Source organism: Ochlerotatus camptorhynchus, unplaced genomic scaffold (genome assembly GCF_037179485.1).
Source record: "Ochlerotatus camptorhynchus isolate MF236.1 unplaced genomic scaffold, CSIRO-AGI_Acam_v1.1 ptg000211l, whole genome shotgun sequence".
Classification (NCBI taxonomy): domain Eukaryota; kingdom Metazoa; phylum Arthropoda; class Insecta; order Diptera; family Culicidae; genus Ochlerotatus; species Ochlerotatus camptorhynchus.
In genome coordinates, this window is record NW_027040701.1 from 1,267,777 (window position 1) to 1,284,606 (window position 16,830).

The 16,830-nt window shown below is 37.6% G+C and overlaps 1 protein-coding gene across 1 annotated transcript in view; it reads left to right on the forward strand.

The window, feature by feature from the left end:
* The first annotated feature begins 270 nt into the window (after positions 1-270).
* The window catches only part of LOC135703289 (facilitated trehalose transporter Tret1-2 homolog), a 35,381-nt gene continuing 18,821 nt past the window's right edge, over positions 271-16,830 (forward strand). The window contains exons 1-2 of the mRNA XM_065224463.1: positions 271-1,090; positions 2,142-2,174. Of these exons, the coding sequence (XP_065080535.1) occupies positions 1,077-1,090; positions 2,142-2,174 (47 nt within the window). The 5' untranslated portion in view covers positions 271-1,076. The remainder of the gene's footprint in view (positions 1,091-2,141; positions 2,175-16,830) is intronic.

The window sequence follows — 16,830 nt, forward strand, 5'->3', positions numbered from 1 at the left end:
TCGCGTGAAAGCTTTCAATGCCAATGGCAATTCTCAGCACTGTACCAAAGAAAGATGTGCTCATCACGTACTTGTTGAAAATATGTTCCCCGGTAGATATCGGGTTGATGCTAAATGGTTGCTAAAACAGCTACTATAGAAAATAAAAAAAATCGGACCCAACTCTTCGTCGTCGTCGTCATCGTCGCCGTCGTACAGAAGCATCGTCATCGCGTCGTCTATCGGGCATTGTTTGTCGCGTGCTGCTTTCAGTGTGGTTCGAAACCTCAACGGAGATGGTCGGATTTTCCTTTCGGTGCTAGTTAATGGTAACGGGTGTTGCGGTTTTTTTCGGTTCTTACGTGCCATCCCCTTCCCATAAAATTTACTGGACCCCCGCGCAGTAAAAGAAGAAGTCTAATAAGCAAACCAGCACAGAAGAGAGTTGATTGCCCTTTGTGTTACGCACTTTTTTCTACCATGATGTAGTTGATAATTGCACTATAGTGTCGTTCGCGTTACTAACCCTCCCCGTACCGGAAGTGGAAGTCATCAAGAGAGAAAATTGCAAAATAAGCTGTGGAAAAGTTTGAATCTGCCTTCGACGTGGATCGGTGGCTGAGTGCTCGGGCAGGTTAGAAAAGCCGGTTGTTGAGTCAAGTGCAACAGGGAGTATTCCCATCTGTGATTGGAATTGTGAGTTAATGCAAATATCGGCATCTTCATCACTCCATCCATTGTGCGATTGTGAGCGGAGAAAATAGTGTAGCGCAAAACAGCAGTGAAACCGAAAGCATAGTAGAATAAGTCGCTGAGTAAGCTCTACTCTAACCACGTTTACCTGAAGTGAACCTATTTTGTAATCAACAGGTGTGGTTGCTGACGCGAATATCTTTTTTTTTCTGCAGCAATCAACGAAAGTGTACTTCAGGTGGAAGAAGTTTGTGCTACCAAAACAAGTGCCTATGCTAATCGATATTGATTAATTGGAAGTCCTTGTGACCATTTTAAATCGTTTTGTGTAAGGGGGGAATCAAATTTTATAAAGGCGATAATCGAGTTGAACGAGTCTGTAGATACGCAAATTTTGCGTCAGAATGGATCCATTGAGGTAAGTAGTATATCCCTAATAGAATTGTTTGTGTGTTTATTATTTATGGAGTAGGGTCGTTGCAAATGGGATCGCTTGAATGGGTAAATGCAGACACAGAACAAACCTCAGTCAGTATGCCATCGACATTTTTCTTAAAGCATTTCTTAATTTTTAAATAATAGGTAGATGGTTAGTATTGACATAACAATGAAATACGCAACCAGAGGATGTAGTTTTGTCTTACAGTTTTCTTTGAAAGATATATTGAATCTTTAATACATCAATACATACACTCAATTTTTTACGCAAATTTCATTTTTTAGATTGTATCCTCATTTAACATGGGTATAGAAATTTCAAAAAACGTTTTGTACAAATTAATGGTGAAATAGTTATAGAATAACTATAGTTTGTTGTAAGTATGATAGTACTATCCAATTTGTATACATAGTACTATTTAAACACATACAGATGAGTAATAAATCCATTACCGTTACTTACTACTTACATTTGATGTATTTGTCGTTTGTATTGTATGTATTCCATATAAGCTTTTGTAACCAAAAATAGATTATCTCGGTTTAGAATCCACACGTGAGATACAAGTACCTAAGCCAATATCTTTTGTCGGAAATCTTGCATATTCAAACCGACGATAAAACAACAAATGTAATAAAAATAAGCCATAACATCGTCGGTACGTGAGATGAATAACGGTTTGTTATTGACACGCTATTTTTTTCGCGGAATTTCTTTGTAGATGAACCTACATTCGTGTGGGCAAACAAGGTTACCTCATGACTCTTGAAAATCTACAGAGTACAGACAGCACATTGGCTTCTATTACGAAGTGCTTTCCAACTCAACCATAATCCATACCACACTGCAAAAGCGATCGCCAACGGCGACAGTCAGGCTGGCGGGAATCGAGCATCCAGAAAATCTTTCACGGTCACCTACTGCAAAAATGGGTCATGACTATCCCCCGAGAATACAACCGCATAAAAGCAAAACGAAAGGACACAAGGAATTAATGCAACTTTTATTGTCTTTCTTGTTCCATTTTCAGCATCGGTTCCAGTGTCCTGAGTTTGCATCAAAGGTGAGTGTCAGCATCATCCAACCAATCAACCCAGTCAGCAGCAGCAATAAAAATGTCTCATCGACATTCGAGATTTTATTACCAATCCAGGGCAGTATTGTGTAACGCAATCACGGTAACTAGAAAGCAATGCAAAACGATTCCTGACCACGGTCAACATTACCAACGCAACGCAATTCAGCACCCCTATTCTCCACATCTTCACATCACCACGGCGTGCCGGTTTGTTGCTCGGTCGGTCGTCAGCTGATGGTTTGTATATAGCAAGAGTTTGACCAGGCTGCATGCATACGAAATCGAGTTCAGTCTCTCATATCATTAATGCAATAAGGGGAACGACTCTCCACGCTTGGACCTCGTCATCGGCCAGTGTAGCTGAGGAAAACTGTGAACGTGCAATTACTTTGTCCTTCATCGATTATTAAGAACTGCAGGAAGAATGGTTCTTCAATACACTTCTACAGTGAAGTCTCCGTACCACGATATTGAATACATCTTTTATTTAGAGAGCAATGTAACGTCTGATAATCTTCTTCCTGGCTTTGACGCGCTTACTCGAGCTTACACCTACTCTCAACTTAGTGTTGCTTGAAACATTTCCACTGTTATTAATTGAAAGCATTCTATGTTAACAAATGCACTGCCAGATTTAGGATTCAGGAGACTGGGGCTGGTATCCTTATCTACTTGCGAAGTTTGAATTACAAATGCGTGATCGTATTATTCCTCCTACTACCACCTTGATACGAAAAAATAATTAAGTTTGTTTTAAATAATCAGAGGAAATTAAATAAAGATATTGAATCTACATTTCCGGGGCAAACTGATCACCGGCGAAAAATTGTTTGGTAGGTGATAGATATATTAATAAAATTTCATTAAAATACACCAACGGTAGCTTTGACGAGTTTCTCTTTGCAAAAAAGTAGATTTTTCTGCATAATTTTCAATTGTATTTAATTGACATTCAATAGCATTCAATATCAGTTTTCATACATACGAATGATAGGGTTGGGACGATTGTTGTCCTTAACTTGAAAGTATCATTTTTTAAATCAATTTATTTTAATATGGGAAAATGTTTGAAATGTTAGAAATTAACACTCCGAACACGATGTCCTGGTAAAATGTGTAACGGCAAACTTGCAATGTTTGAAAAATCATAGCTCAGCCATTTATTGACGAATGTCAAATCTATTGGCTTGGCACCACATAAAACTATATTATTTAAAGATTTATTTGGTATCCCTACACACTTAGAAAAATTCATGTAAATTTAGGTGTTCTGAGAGTGACATATACGAGCGTCAATTTTGACATAAATTTGAGTCATAACAAACGCAAAATATAGCTTAATCAAACGTACTTTTCGTCGAGAAACGAACTTTTCAGTCTCAGAGCACTTAATATTACATGACATGTTTGTTTACGTCTCATCTTTTATGTCAAGGATGGATTCCACCACGTGTAAAATTAGTTATTTCAAAGTGTGTAGGTTTAAAATATATCGATAAATTGCTGAGTAATGATTTTTGAATATTGCCAATTTTCTGTTACACATTTTACCGAAGGCATCGTGTTCGTGCCTACATTTAGGCGCAACTGCATTTAAAAAAAAACTTCATATTATCTATGACCAAAATATATACGTACCCTAATTAACAGAGCACAAGCAATATAAAATCTCAAATTGGCCACTAAATACTACAGGGGTGCACAAATAACAAAAAAAAAATTGCAATAGAAATGAAGAAAAAGGCTTCTTTTAATAATTTGAATGTGAGCGGTGAAAATGGCAAAAAGGGCAAAAGTAAATAGAGTACGCTCCATTAAATAAGGATGAATCTCCACTAAAATAGGAAATTTGAGCACTAAATAACTCACCGACGTCACCTGCAGTTGAACATATTTCCCCATAAAAGTGGCAAAATGAGCAATGTTATATTGAATAACCTCGATAAATAAATCTAAAATGTCCCACACGAAGCGCACAGTTATCGCTGTTTAAATCCAAATATGCTGTAAAATCGTGATTATTTCCACAAAAAGAAAATGAAAATATCTTTTAAAAACTGAAAAAGTTCCAAAAACCAGGAGATAAATGTATGCTTGAACATGAGGATGAGCCATTGCAAAATATGAATCGTTCTTAAAGAAAAGAAACTGATTCATGCAGGAAAGTAAAAATGAGCAATTAAAAACGAACACTGCACAATATAAAATTAAAAAAAAAATCCAATGATATTCAGGAAATATTCCTTTAAATTGAAAGTTTATGAGCCAATAACCCAGATAAATTTCCATATGGTATTTTCAAGACAGCGATAAGTAATGATACTTTGTCTCGGCTAACAAAGGCGATGTCGATAAAGAAGATTAACGAATGTTGGTCTTATTGAAAAAGGTACCATTAAACAAAATCAAAAAAACACTAAAAACAGTTGTTTGAGCAATAGATACGTCACAAAAGAGCACTAGAAAATGCCGTTTGAGCAATATAAAGGTAAAAAAAAGACACAAAAATCACAATGAATGTCCGAGGGAAAATTTCAAAAACGCTCCACAAAAAATAAGAAATGAGCAAGAAACGTATAAAAATAGCACTTTGAACAATAAATTGAGCATTTTATAGGCCATGAAGGTCACTAAGAACGAAAACAATATCTTTTTTTCAAATCTTCATCGAACCACAGACAATACAATACAACAACAAAATATGAAATTAAAAATGAAATCCTAAATAATTCCATAAATTAAACAAAAAGCCGGGAAATTAAAGCATCATTAAATCATAAAAGCGGCACCGGTGGTTTAGTGGTTAACGTGATTGCCTCTCAGTTCAGTAGGCCTGGGTTCAATCCCAGTCAGCGCCGCCGGGATGTTCTGAGGCATAACATGTTTGATCATAATTATATCAATATATCAATAAATCAATAAATCAGTTACATAGCATGTGTGATTAGGGGCTTTATAATGGTCAACCAATACATTTTGCAGAAATTTTAATCAAAATTAAAAAAAATCACGAAATCAACAAATTCTAAATCAATAAACCAATACTTCAATTTATCAAATCGATCAATAAATCAAAAGAATCAAAAAAAAAAATATTATTGTGTATCTATAATATATATAAATGCTATTTTTGTATGCACAGTAATGACCCGATTTTGTCAGCCCCTCCGTGCATAAGACTTTTAAATTCAATAATTTGACCAAACCATTATTCCAAATCTTGGAATGTTCTCATTCATCTTTGAGATGGATGCTTAAGATATACTTTGGTACACCACTGAAAAAGCGTATGGGATTGGGTCATTACTTTAGATGATAGTTTCTTGAAATATGTACAAGTTACCTGTATTGTACTTATACTACGGGGGCGAACTAATTCAAATAATGAATGTATGATCTAAGGCTAAACTAAGTAAAAAATATGAACCTCAAAAAGAGAACTCCAAATGATTAAAACAACAAAAGCAATTTCTTCAATGAACCAGAATATTGCAGAAGGTCCTATGTGCATTGATTAATTCACTTCATCGAAATTCTCTTAAGTCAGTAACTTGACTACAAAAATGCTTCTTGCTGTGTTTATCCTTTTGGAGGCTAGATACTAGCTTCTATCGTTGAACTGTTTGTCGTTCAAAACGCTACACACCTTCATGTCTTTATTCAATGTTAAAATAATGAAAAATAAATAAGGGAAATTAGTTTAAAGTGTATTGTTTACAAGTGCCAAATTTCGTTTAAATTCCTTTAATTTAGGCATTATAACAAGAAAAATGCTGGAACAGTTTTTTTGCATTTACAATAAAAATCTGTTTCCTCACAGACGAATCTCTAGAAAGCTTCGTATCTTTAACTGCACTGTAGGATTTTGTATGATCAAAAGGTTCAATGACTGTCTGCCAGTCAAACGAAAGGCAGAACCAGCTGACTTTTGTCAATTTGGTTCATTTCAAAAACTATGAAACGGAATGGTCTGATTGTGTACAACGTTCAGTAGGCGTAAATTCATAACTCATACAAAAATTTTGACACTCAATTGCGGCCCTGAAGCTGTACAAACAACTGCACACCTAGTTGGATTAAATAGTGATGGACGCAAGAACGTCTGTTAAAGCTGACCTCCACCAGCTTACTTGACAGGAATACAGTACCCGTTCGATTTTGGCAACACATGATATTATTTAGACCTCGTGACTCTCCACAAACTTTAATAAATGCATACCTGATTATCTGATCTGGTTCAAAATTTCAGTCATATCTGGATAATCTAAGAAAAATATTTAACGGTGTTTCAGATTTTACACTGCAGAGCACCAGCAAATTAAATACATTGAAGAAGTGTTGCCAAAATCACAAAAATAAAAGTCATCAAACCATAGTGTTTCAATGTACTTGAAGCCACTAAAATCATCGAAGCTCCACGCTTTGCAAAATGTTGGGCTATAATGATGTTGAAGTTTCGAAATTATCTTAGAACGATCAAACCTGCACTGAAAATGAAGTAAATTTGGATAAAAGGGAGCAAGCTATTGAAATCAGCTGTTGCACAGAATTTAATGGGAAAAGTTATGAGAAAAGTTTGTCATTTTTGCCAAGAAAGGCGGATTTGTAAAATGAGCATTTATAGATAAACATTTCAAAAGGTCCTATCTGCATTGAACGATTCTCTTCATCGACTTTCTATTTCATTAATAACTCAACTTCAAAAGCATTCCCTGCTGTGTTAAACGTTCTATGCACAAGATAAAAACTTTTGCTATCAAACTGCGTGGCAAAAATAGCAACAAATGCATTTGCGTAGGCGTGGTATTCAAAAGAGAAAGTCGATGAAGAGAATCAATCAAAGCAGATAGGACCATTTGAAATGTTCATCGAGATTTCATAACTTATATTAGGGTCAGTGAGCCAGCTATGGAACTAGTTCTCCAGTTTTTGGCCCAAGGGCCTAACTCAAATTTAAAATAAGTTATCATGGTATTATTTGCGTAGATAGGGGAAATGCATGAAATGTCGGCCTAAATGCCCCTAATTTGGGCCCATACATAAATTCAGCAATCGACTAAATTTTCAATAGCGACCAAAAATATTCATTACGGTACTAATGACGCGTTCATCTAGATATAATTGATAAATATCAGATTTTAAGCGATGGGCCCAATCTTAGATCCATAGGCCAACATTAGAGACACTCCCCATACACGTTAACTTGAAAGTACTCATTAATGAGTAAAAAAAGACCCATTTTGAAGAAAAGCGGCTTAATTCATTAATGATTAAACAATTTTACCCATTAATGAGTATCTGTTACCCATTAATGATTAACAATTACTCATTAATGGGTAACAGATACTCATTAATGGGTAAAAAATTTACTCATTTAATGAGTTAAGCCACTTTTCTTCAAAATGGGTATTTTTCAACCATTAATGGGTACTTTCAAGTTAGCGTGTATAAGCCTAAATCTACACTGAAACAAAATCCATTGGCAAAAATACTATATTGATGGTTTAGATTAAATACCCTCACCAATAGATTTTTGCAGAAAACAATTTAATTTAATTTTACTATTATTTCTATCAAAATTACTATGCATTTTGAGTAAGCATAGTAGTTTTGCCAGAATCATAGTAAATTTGTTAACATTCATAGCAAACTATACTGAATTCATAGTAGATTTAACAGTAATAAGCGTGGTTATATTAATAACAAGTGTTTTCTGCAAAATAGTATTCCTAACTATGGTCCTTGTTTCAGTGTATGTAAAGAATAAAAAAAAATAAAAATAAAAAAAGTTAAGGTAGGGCCAATAAGGAAGGATCCTCTTGAGTCAAACACTTTTTGTTGTTTTTCATTCCTGCAAATTAAAAAAAAACGATGAAATAATGCATTTTGCATTAATGAATAGTTTTGCGTGTGGCTTGTTTTTCAAATACACTCTTTGGCAGGAAATGTTTTAACATTGCCTTAGTGATGGTCTAAAAAGAATCTATCTTGCAATATTCTTCGAGAAATGTTCAGATGTGTAAATGTGTTTCTAGACTTGCCTTTAAAGTCTGTCGAGCTTGCTCTATATTCCGTAGATCGTCTTTTAAAGCTACTAAAGGGTGATACGGTCAAAATTTGGTCAATATCAACTTGACGTATTTCTTTCAATTTTGCATTTAAAAAACCTGAACACCCCTCATTTTGAAGGTGTGTGTGTGTAGAATGTTGCTCCTATTTTGATTTTGGAATTCACTCTTCAGTTGTCAAAATGCCGTCCAAGCAAGAAGAGCAGCGTATCAAAATTTTGCTCGCGCATCGCGAAAATCCGAGCTACTCGCACGCAAAGTTGGCAAAATCGCTAAAAGTTGCCAAATCAACCGTTACAAATGTAATTAAAGTGTTTGGGGAACGTTTGTCGACAGCCAGGAAGTCTGGATCGGGGGGAAATCGAAAACCGGAAGCCGCTGAGACGACAAAGAGAGTTGCCGGTAGTTTCAAGCGAAACCCTAACCTCTCTCTCCGAGATGCCGCAAATAAGCTGGGTGTATCGTCTACAACCGTGCATCGAGCCAAAAAACGAGCCGGACTATCGACTTACAAGAAGGTAGTGACTCAAAATCGCGATGATAAACAAAATACGACGGCCAAAGCGCGATCCCGGAGGCTGTACACGACGATGCTGACGAAGTTTGACTGCGTGGTAATGGACGACGAATCCTACGTCAAAGCCGACTACAAGCAGCTTCCGGGACAGGAGTTTTATACATCAAAAGGAAGGGGAAAGGTAGCAGATGTTTTCAAGCACATGAAACTGTCAAAGTTCGCAAAGAAATATCTGGTTTGGCAAGCCATCTGTACCTGTGGCTTGAAAAGCAGCATTTTCATAGCTTCCGGGACTGTCAACCAAGAAATTTACGTGAAATAGTGTTGGAATAAACGTCTGCTGCCTTTCCTGAAGAAACACGGTTGTTCCGTACTGTTTTGGCCGGATTTGGCATCTTGCCATTACGGTAAAAAGGCCATGGAGTGGTACGCCGCCAACAACGTGCAGGTGGTTCCCAAGGACAAGAACCCTCCCAACACGCCAGAGCTCCGCCCAATTGAGAAATACTGGGCTATTGTCAAGCGGAACCTAAAGAAGACCAAAAAAACTGCTAAGGGCGAGCAGCAGTTCAAGGCAAACTGGCTTTCTGCGGCGAAGAAGGTGGACAAGGTGGCTGTACAAAATCTGATGGCAGGGGTCAAGCGTAAGGCCCGGCAATTCGGATTTGGAAAAGCGGAAGCCTAACTGAATATTTTTCCTGAATTTTATACTAATTGAACTTGAAAAAGAAATTTAATTTGATTTTTTAAATAAACGATTTCACCGATTTACACGCGTTTTCCCTTGACCAAATTTTGACCGTATCACCCTTTAGCACCAAGACTCAACGAAACTACTTCGTTTATGTAAAGCTTACCGAATATTGCACTGGAATCCACACAATTTGTCACAAAAGCCATGCTGACCTATGTGCTTTGAAGTCTCCGGAAATGACCTGCGAAGATCCATGGACTATTCTCATCCTTTAAAATCTACTAAGCACACCCCTGTATCACTTTAAAACTCACCCTGAATCCTGATGCCCCAGTGGACATAATAATGGGTACATGAATTTATGAGTATTGTTGTCGAAATTCACACGAAGTCTCCACGACTTTCGCCTGAAATATCCAGAACTCGTTTTGGAAGTCCACTGTAGCCTGTGAAGTTTCTCAATATGTTCACCGAATATAATAGAAGTGCATGTCACCCATCTCAAAGCCTTTAGATTCTTTTCCAACGTTCTTTTGGCTCACCTTCGAAACTGAACTAGGAACGCTTTGGCCATGGCCCCACGCCTATTCTCAAACTCTTTCTCGTCATCTTGCTGTTGAGGCTCTTTTCAGAGTGCTTTTCGTCATCAGCAGCGAGTTTTGCCGAATATTAATTTCATGATACTTTCGACAAAAACGATTGCCACCTGTACGCACAACCTTCTACCCAATAAGAAAAGTAATGTGAATTGCGGAGATCTGAGACTGACATGTACGAGCGTCCTCTTTAAAATGCAGATGAAAAGGACGTACACATCGGAATCATAGTTCAATCAAACGTATTTTACCTCGAATTGCATATAGTTCGCGCTTCAACGTGGTTTTTACATGACATTTTTGATTACGTTTCATCCTTTACATTTCAGTGGAATTCTTTTGTAAGCATTTGAATAGAATAATTTGGTATAATACAGTCAAATCTCCATATCTCGATAATGAAGGGACCATCGAGATATGGAGAGTTGACTGTATTACACAATCTGCACACGATCTCTGATTAAACAAAAGTCATTACAATTTGTCAAGCAAATCAGCAACATGAAACGAGCAATTTAAATCGCCTTCATCTTAGACGATTGTTTCCATACCGAATTGTGACAAGTTTTGATAGCAAAGTCAAGTGTCGGGTGAGTTTCTAATTGATTTGATCTGGTCTGCACTGCAATTTGCAGTCAGCGGCGTTCGTCCGAGACCGAACCACACTCAATCGCCTACGGCGTGCCATTTGCGGACCGGGAGAGTAGGAGTGATGCTCCTTGGAGTTGGTCAGTAGTAGAACTTGACACACAAGTTGGAGTCACTGCTGTGGCAATTACCGGCCAGTTCAGTTAGCTTGTATATGCGAACGCGTAATTATAACCATATGCTTTAACTGTAAAACTATTTGCTATCGCTGGTTACGAACAAGCTACAAGCAGTGCGCGGTATGTAGTATTAAGCGATAGATAGCATCCAATCGGTGCTGGTTTGACTTTGAAAAGGTATTGCATTTACAGGGCTGTTCGTATTGATTAGTCATTACGGAGGACGCGTGGCGGTTTTTTTTATCAGTAAGCGAGATATAGTATGTAATGAACTCGTAATTGTGTGACAACGGTGCCTCATTTCAGTTTATTTTATCGAGCCAATTTTTTGCCCTAGTGGTCCTCTAATTGGCCCTATCCTAATTTTCAATTTTTAACATACTTTACCGAATTTATTTCGATGCCAGGTTAGAACATAGATTTTGTCATATATCTACACAAATATTACTATGAAAAATTATTTCAAACTGGCGCACTATACAGTCATAACCAGAACACGTACCCCATAAATTAACTGCCTGATGCTCATGTTCCACATTGATTTGAAATATATAATCAGTTTTATAAAGAAATCGAAAATTACATATTTTTCTAATATGTGAATAAGTTTGACAATTTTAGATCGAGAACTGACGAAACTGCAGCTTGGGTACGGAAAGGTTAAAAACTGCCGAGCCAGCACTCAGCACATGACATCAGATCAAAAAAAAAACCATCGACTATCGCTTGAATGCATATAATGCACGCCCTAGCAACTGCAGTATCAAGCCTTCGGCTGCTGACACAATGTCACCAGCAAACACTTACAATCGAATCATTTATGACGTGATTCTCTTTACGGCAATAAATGCTCTGTTCGGAAGAGTCAAAAGGAAAGAACAACACAGGCCACTACTGTTTGTTTTCGATGGAGCAGTCACTATTTATCCACAGTTCACTTGGGAGACGACCGCGATGCCGACGGCGGCAGCGGAAGCGAGTCGGTGACGATATAATGAAAGACATGCTCGGCCTATCGTGCAGTTGAGCATTTTTTCTAAGATTTATTTTTAGCTGAATCAAACTGTTTATTCAGATCTTTGCTTATTCGAGTGCAGCTGCGGGGGACTAAAATATTGAATGAATTTTCTGTCAACTACACAAGCATGCAACAGGCGCCAAACCCATTCCTCGGGTTAATCAGTTAGGCTTTTCCAGATTATCCACCTCCTAAGCGAAAGCAAACACAGACATACACTACCGAGAGCTCTGGTAGATATGTGGATCGTAAAAGTAATCGCAATTGTAAGTCTCCATAAGCAACTATAGGAACCTAACGCTTCTAACGTACCGCAACTAAAGGAGCGTTTACCCTAGGTATATTCATTTCCGCAAAAGTCTCGTCTGTCGATGAGTGAGCAGTCTAATTTAGGCGATCGATATTTTGCATCTATGTTGGCATTAGTATATCAAGTTAGCGGTAGGGTTCGGATCGGGATGAATGCGGATATGATTGTTATTATTTAAAGTCTGCCAAAATAAGGAAATATTTTGACTCACAGTTTGATGATAGATGTGGCCATTTCTGAATGAACTTCTGAATATAGAATTTGTTAAATTGATGGTTCGAATCGGGACGGGTTTAAAACTAATCAAATAAAAGACCAAGGATGCATAATAGGGTGGTTCAAAATATCGATATTGCTCTACCCCACACAATCGATTCCAAATTAGGTCCTGATAACTCTCCAAACATGTTAGCTCATTTGGATGCGAACTCGTACTGCATTGGCTCTTTGAAGCTTATATGGGAATTGCTATGAGAAAAGCCAACTTTTTGTACTCATCGTTCTAGCACTTTGCTATAATGATATATGGAAAAGTTGGCTTTTTGTATAAATTGCCTCAGCTACAACTTTGCTTTAGACTACATCACTAGTTATTAATTTATTAGGAAGATGATGTTTTTTGTAATATTCTCCATTAACTGCTCAGCAGTCAACATTGGTGTACTTAGCGCAAAGAATGAGATACTTCATAGCTAAGTGGTGCGAACTCATCTTTTAATTTTCAAGTTATTTACTTGAAAAATATTAACATTCTTGACTTTGTTTAGAAGCTCTAAATCACAAGTTGGCACCTTTTTTCCGTAGCAATTATTAAAACTTTTTCGAAACTTGCGCAATGTTTACATTTGCTTGAACGAGGCACTATTTTGTAATGAGTGGAACCAGTCTTAAAATGGTTATGTAGTACGAGACTGTTCGAAAATAAGTTAAAACAGTCGAATATGCTAGAATGGCGTCCCCTCAGCCCCGTTTATTTGGATGTATTAACTTTAAAGTCTGGAACGCGCAAAAATTGGTCAACTTCAAATGGGTGTATTTCTGTTAAAAATGCATAAAAAAAAAACCTGAAATGCTGCATTTGGAAGTTGTATATACAATGGTTGCTATGATGAGTTTTCACCGTTTGCTCTCCAGTTTTCAAAATGACGTCCAAGCAAGAGGAGCAGCGTGTCAAAATTTTTCTCGCGCAGCAAGAGAATCCGACGTTCTCACACACCAAGTTGGCAAAATTGCTGGATGTGGCCAAATCGACCGTGACAAACGTTCTAAAAGTGATCGGGGAGCGTCTGTCGACCGCCAGGAAGCCTGAAAGCGGCGGCAATTGTAATCCGGACGTAGCAGCGACGACGAAGAAGGTGGCTGTGAAATATAAGCGAAATCCTGACCTCTCCATCCGGGACGTCGCTGGCAAGCTCAATGTCTCCCATACTACTGTGTAGCGAGCTAAGAATCGAGCCGGGTTGTCGACGTTTAAGAAGGTGAAGGTGGCTAACCGAGACTACAAACAAAACACGCCGGCAAAGCAGAGGTCCCGAAAGCTGTATATGAATCTCTAATCTAATCTAATCTAATCAAATCTAACACCAACACAGCCAGTGTCCCGAAAGCTGTATACGAATCTGCTCACAAAGTTCGACTGAAGGTGGCTGAAATTTTCAAAACCATCAAACTGTCGAAGATTCCGAAAATATTTGTCGCCTGGCATGCACGTGTGGTCTAAAAAGCGGCATTTTCATTACTACGGGAACCATAAATCAAGAGATCTACGTCCATGAGTGCCTGGAAAATCCGCTGCTACCATTCCTAAAGCAACATAATAGACCTGTGTTGTTCTGGCCGAACTTGACGAGCAGAAGTTTACATCTAACTGGCGTTCGGCGACGAATAAGGTCGATGAGACCTCTGTGCAAAATTTAATGGAAGGGGTTAAGCGGAAGGCACGGCATTTTGGATTTGGCAAACCAAAAGAATAAACGAACATTTTTTCCTTTAAATATATGAATTGAGCGACAAAATGAAAAATAAGAAGATTTTTGTGGTATGAATTTTGACTGAAAGAAACGATTTTTTTGTCGACCAATTTTTGCGCGTTCCAGTCTTTATTTGTTGAAGATGTTTACTAGCATTAATGTTTGTTCAAAATTTAAATTAGATTCATTTATTTTAAAGAAGCCATTTTTTAGCCCCTCAAATACAGGTGTTTTTTTTTAAATTTATCTTATGAATAATATTTTGACCATTGATCACAATGCTTTATCTTTTGAACGAAATCGTTTAAGAGAAGTAAGCGTTCATGCTAGTCCCGATCGTTGATTCCTATCTGACAGGTGCTGTAGGATTTTTTTTTGACAACCATTTCGAGTGAGTCCGCACCTCTCAGCTTCATAGTGCAAAATGCATTGTTGCCCTGAATGCAGTCAATTAATCATATCTGAAAGTAAAAGACGTCTAAATTAATCAATGTCTAATTTTATTTATTTTTTCGGTGGCTGATTGGAATGATCAGGATCTGATTTAGAATCGATTGAGTGCGGTGGAGCAAGATCGATATTTTAAACCACCCTTATATATGTCATATGGTGTATAATCTGAGTAGTGCTGATCTAGCATCATACGACCTATATGTCTTCCTATGTTGATCGAAGGTGCGCTGGAAGCCGGTGATGTCGCTGATGAATGTTTATTGCGGATGTTGATCAAATAGCTTGAGTGAATGTAGATGTTTCAACCTCATTGGCATTTGGAAAGCTATTATTACGATGCGGAGTGACGGTCACTCAATAATTAGTAGAGTAAAGTAGCTGCGTGGGGACCAATTGGTGATAAGCGTAAATTGACTCGGTCATAAAGCACACTATACTGGAGGCAGCAGGCTCGATTCACAAAGTATAAGAGTTAGTTAAAGCAAATATTTTAGGCTTCCGTTTCATCATCTGATTTATACTGATTTCCGTATTCTTGTTTTAATTTCACACAAGGTTTTTGATCAACATTCCGTACTACTACACGGCGAGTTTGTACAACAAAATTTAAAGTTTTCTACCAAGAATGAGTTCTAGATCATTCACCTTGTCATGTGATCAGTGGCGGATTATTCATCTTTCATGTACCTCTAGTTTTTCTACAACAAATGTTAGTTTGGGTGAAAGTACGATTGATTTTAAAAATTCTATCGGGTGAAATTTGAATTATTCAATATCATGAGTTAAAAGGAGCAGCCACATTTTCCCCGATCGAATATTTTAAATTCATCCGATTTAGTAATGGAAGCACCCAAACTAACTTAAAGAAAAACCCGAGGTACATGAAAGTTGAATAATCCGCCACTTCGGACACGGCGTGCGCCAAATGACGAATCAGAAAAACTCGACCTTCTCCGATTTGCATGAAACTTTACATAATTGTTTGTTATGGGCAATCATTCAAATTTTTGTTGAAATTCGACTATTTTGTAACTTGTATTTTTTTTCCACAAGGCGCAAGATGCAAAACTAGAAGTGTTCCGAAGGCCATTAGATCGAACGGTATTGGGCTTCCTTGGTCATGAAACCCAACTATTGGACAGTAAAGATTTATATGACTTCTTCTTATTATTCTTCGCATTTCAAGCTTATTGCATATCGCATATTAGCTTATTGCGTGCTCTCAACTTAGTATTCTAGATGCACTTCTACAGTTATTAATTGAGAGCTTTCGATGCCTGTACCATTTTTGCATTGGTATAATTGTGTGGCAAGTTCAATCATACTTCTATGCCCAGTAGACTGATGCAAATTTTGAAATTTTCGCTCCACAGTGCTCAAACGGTTTCAAACCGGGTAATGATTAGTCTCCCAAATTTTAAAAAGCCACACAATTATGGCCATCGTCTATTATGGCAAATGTATATTATGACAATTATCTTTATGGCAATCGTACGTATGACAATCATATTTATGGCTATTGTCCGTACACCCTGAAATAGGCATTGCTCTTTTTTCAAACATTCTGGAAACAGACAATACATATTTGTGAAAATTGAGAAGTCATTCTTTCCCTATGGATCGCTCCATCCCTTGAGCTTTCTCCTCTATTGAAGATTGCTTTATCCTCCTGATAAACTTTTCCCCTTATAGCACAGAATGTTCCAAAAGATGGTAATATTATAACATTACAATTTATCGCTTTTCTTTTCCGTGGCTTCAATGTTAGAATATTGCATTTATCCGGTACAGCGTTTTATTGGCACATCAGCTAGGAGTTCATCGTCATCATTAAATTGAATGATTATTCAAAAGACGAACACCAGCTAGTCCACACACCACCCTAGAACAAATTTGGCCAATATACACATTCGCTTTCGTCACTTTCACCCGTACTAGTGAATATTTTTTGCTGCCACACGAACTTATCCTAAGTCTGCACAAGGCCGTGAGACTGTAGTTGCATTTAGCTATTTTCCATCGATTTCCCACACGTAGGTACCTACGGTAGGTATGTACACTATGACTGTATCGCAATTTCCCAACCCAAGGCAGCGCTCTCAGTCGTTTGGGCACCTCTGCAGTTGCCGCATCACGGGAAAAGTTGAAACCTGAGCACCCAACATTTCCCGTCATCATCTGTGGGAGGAAAAGCACATCGAACTAGAAGAATTACTAACAAGTGCGTGTAGCCATCTCGGAAACGTGA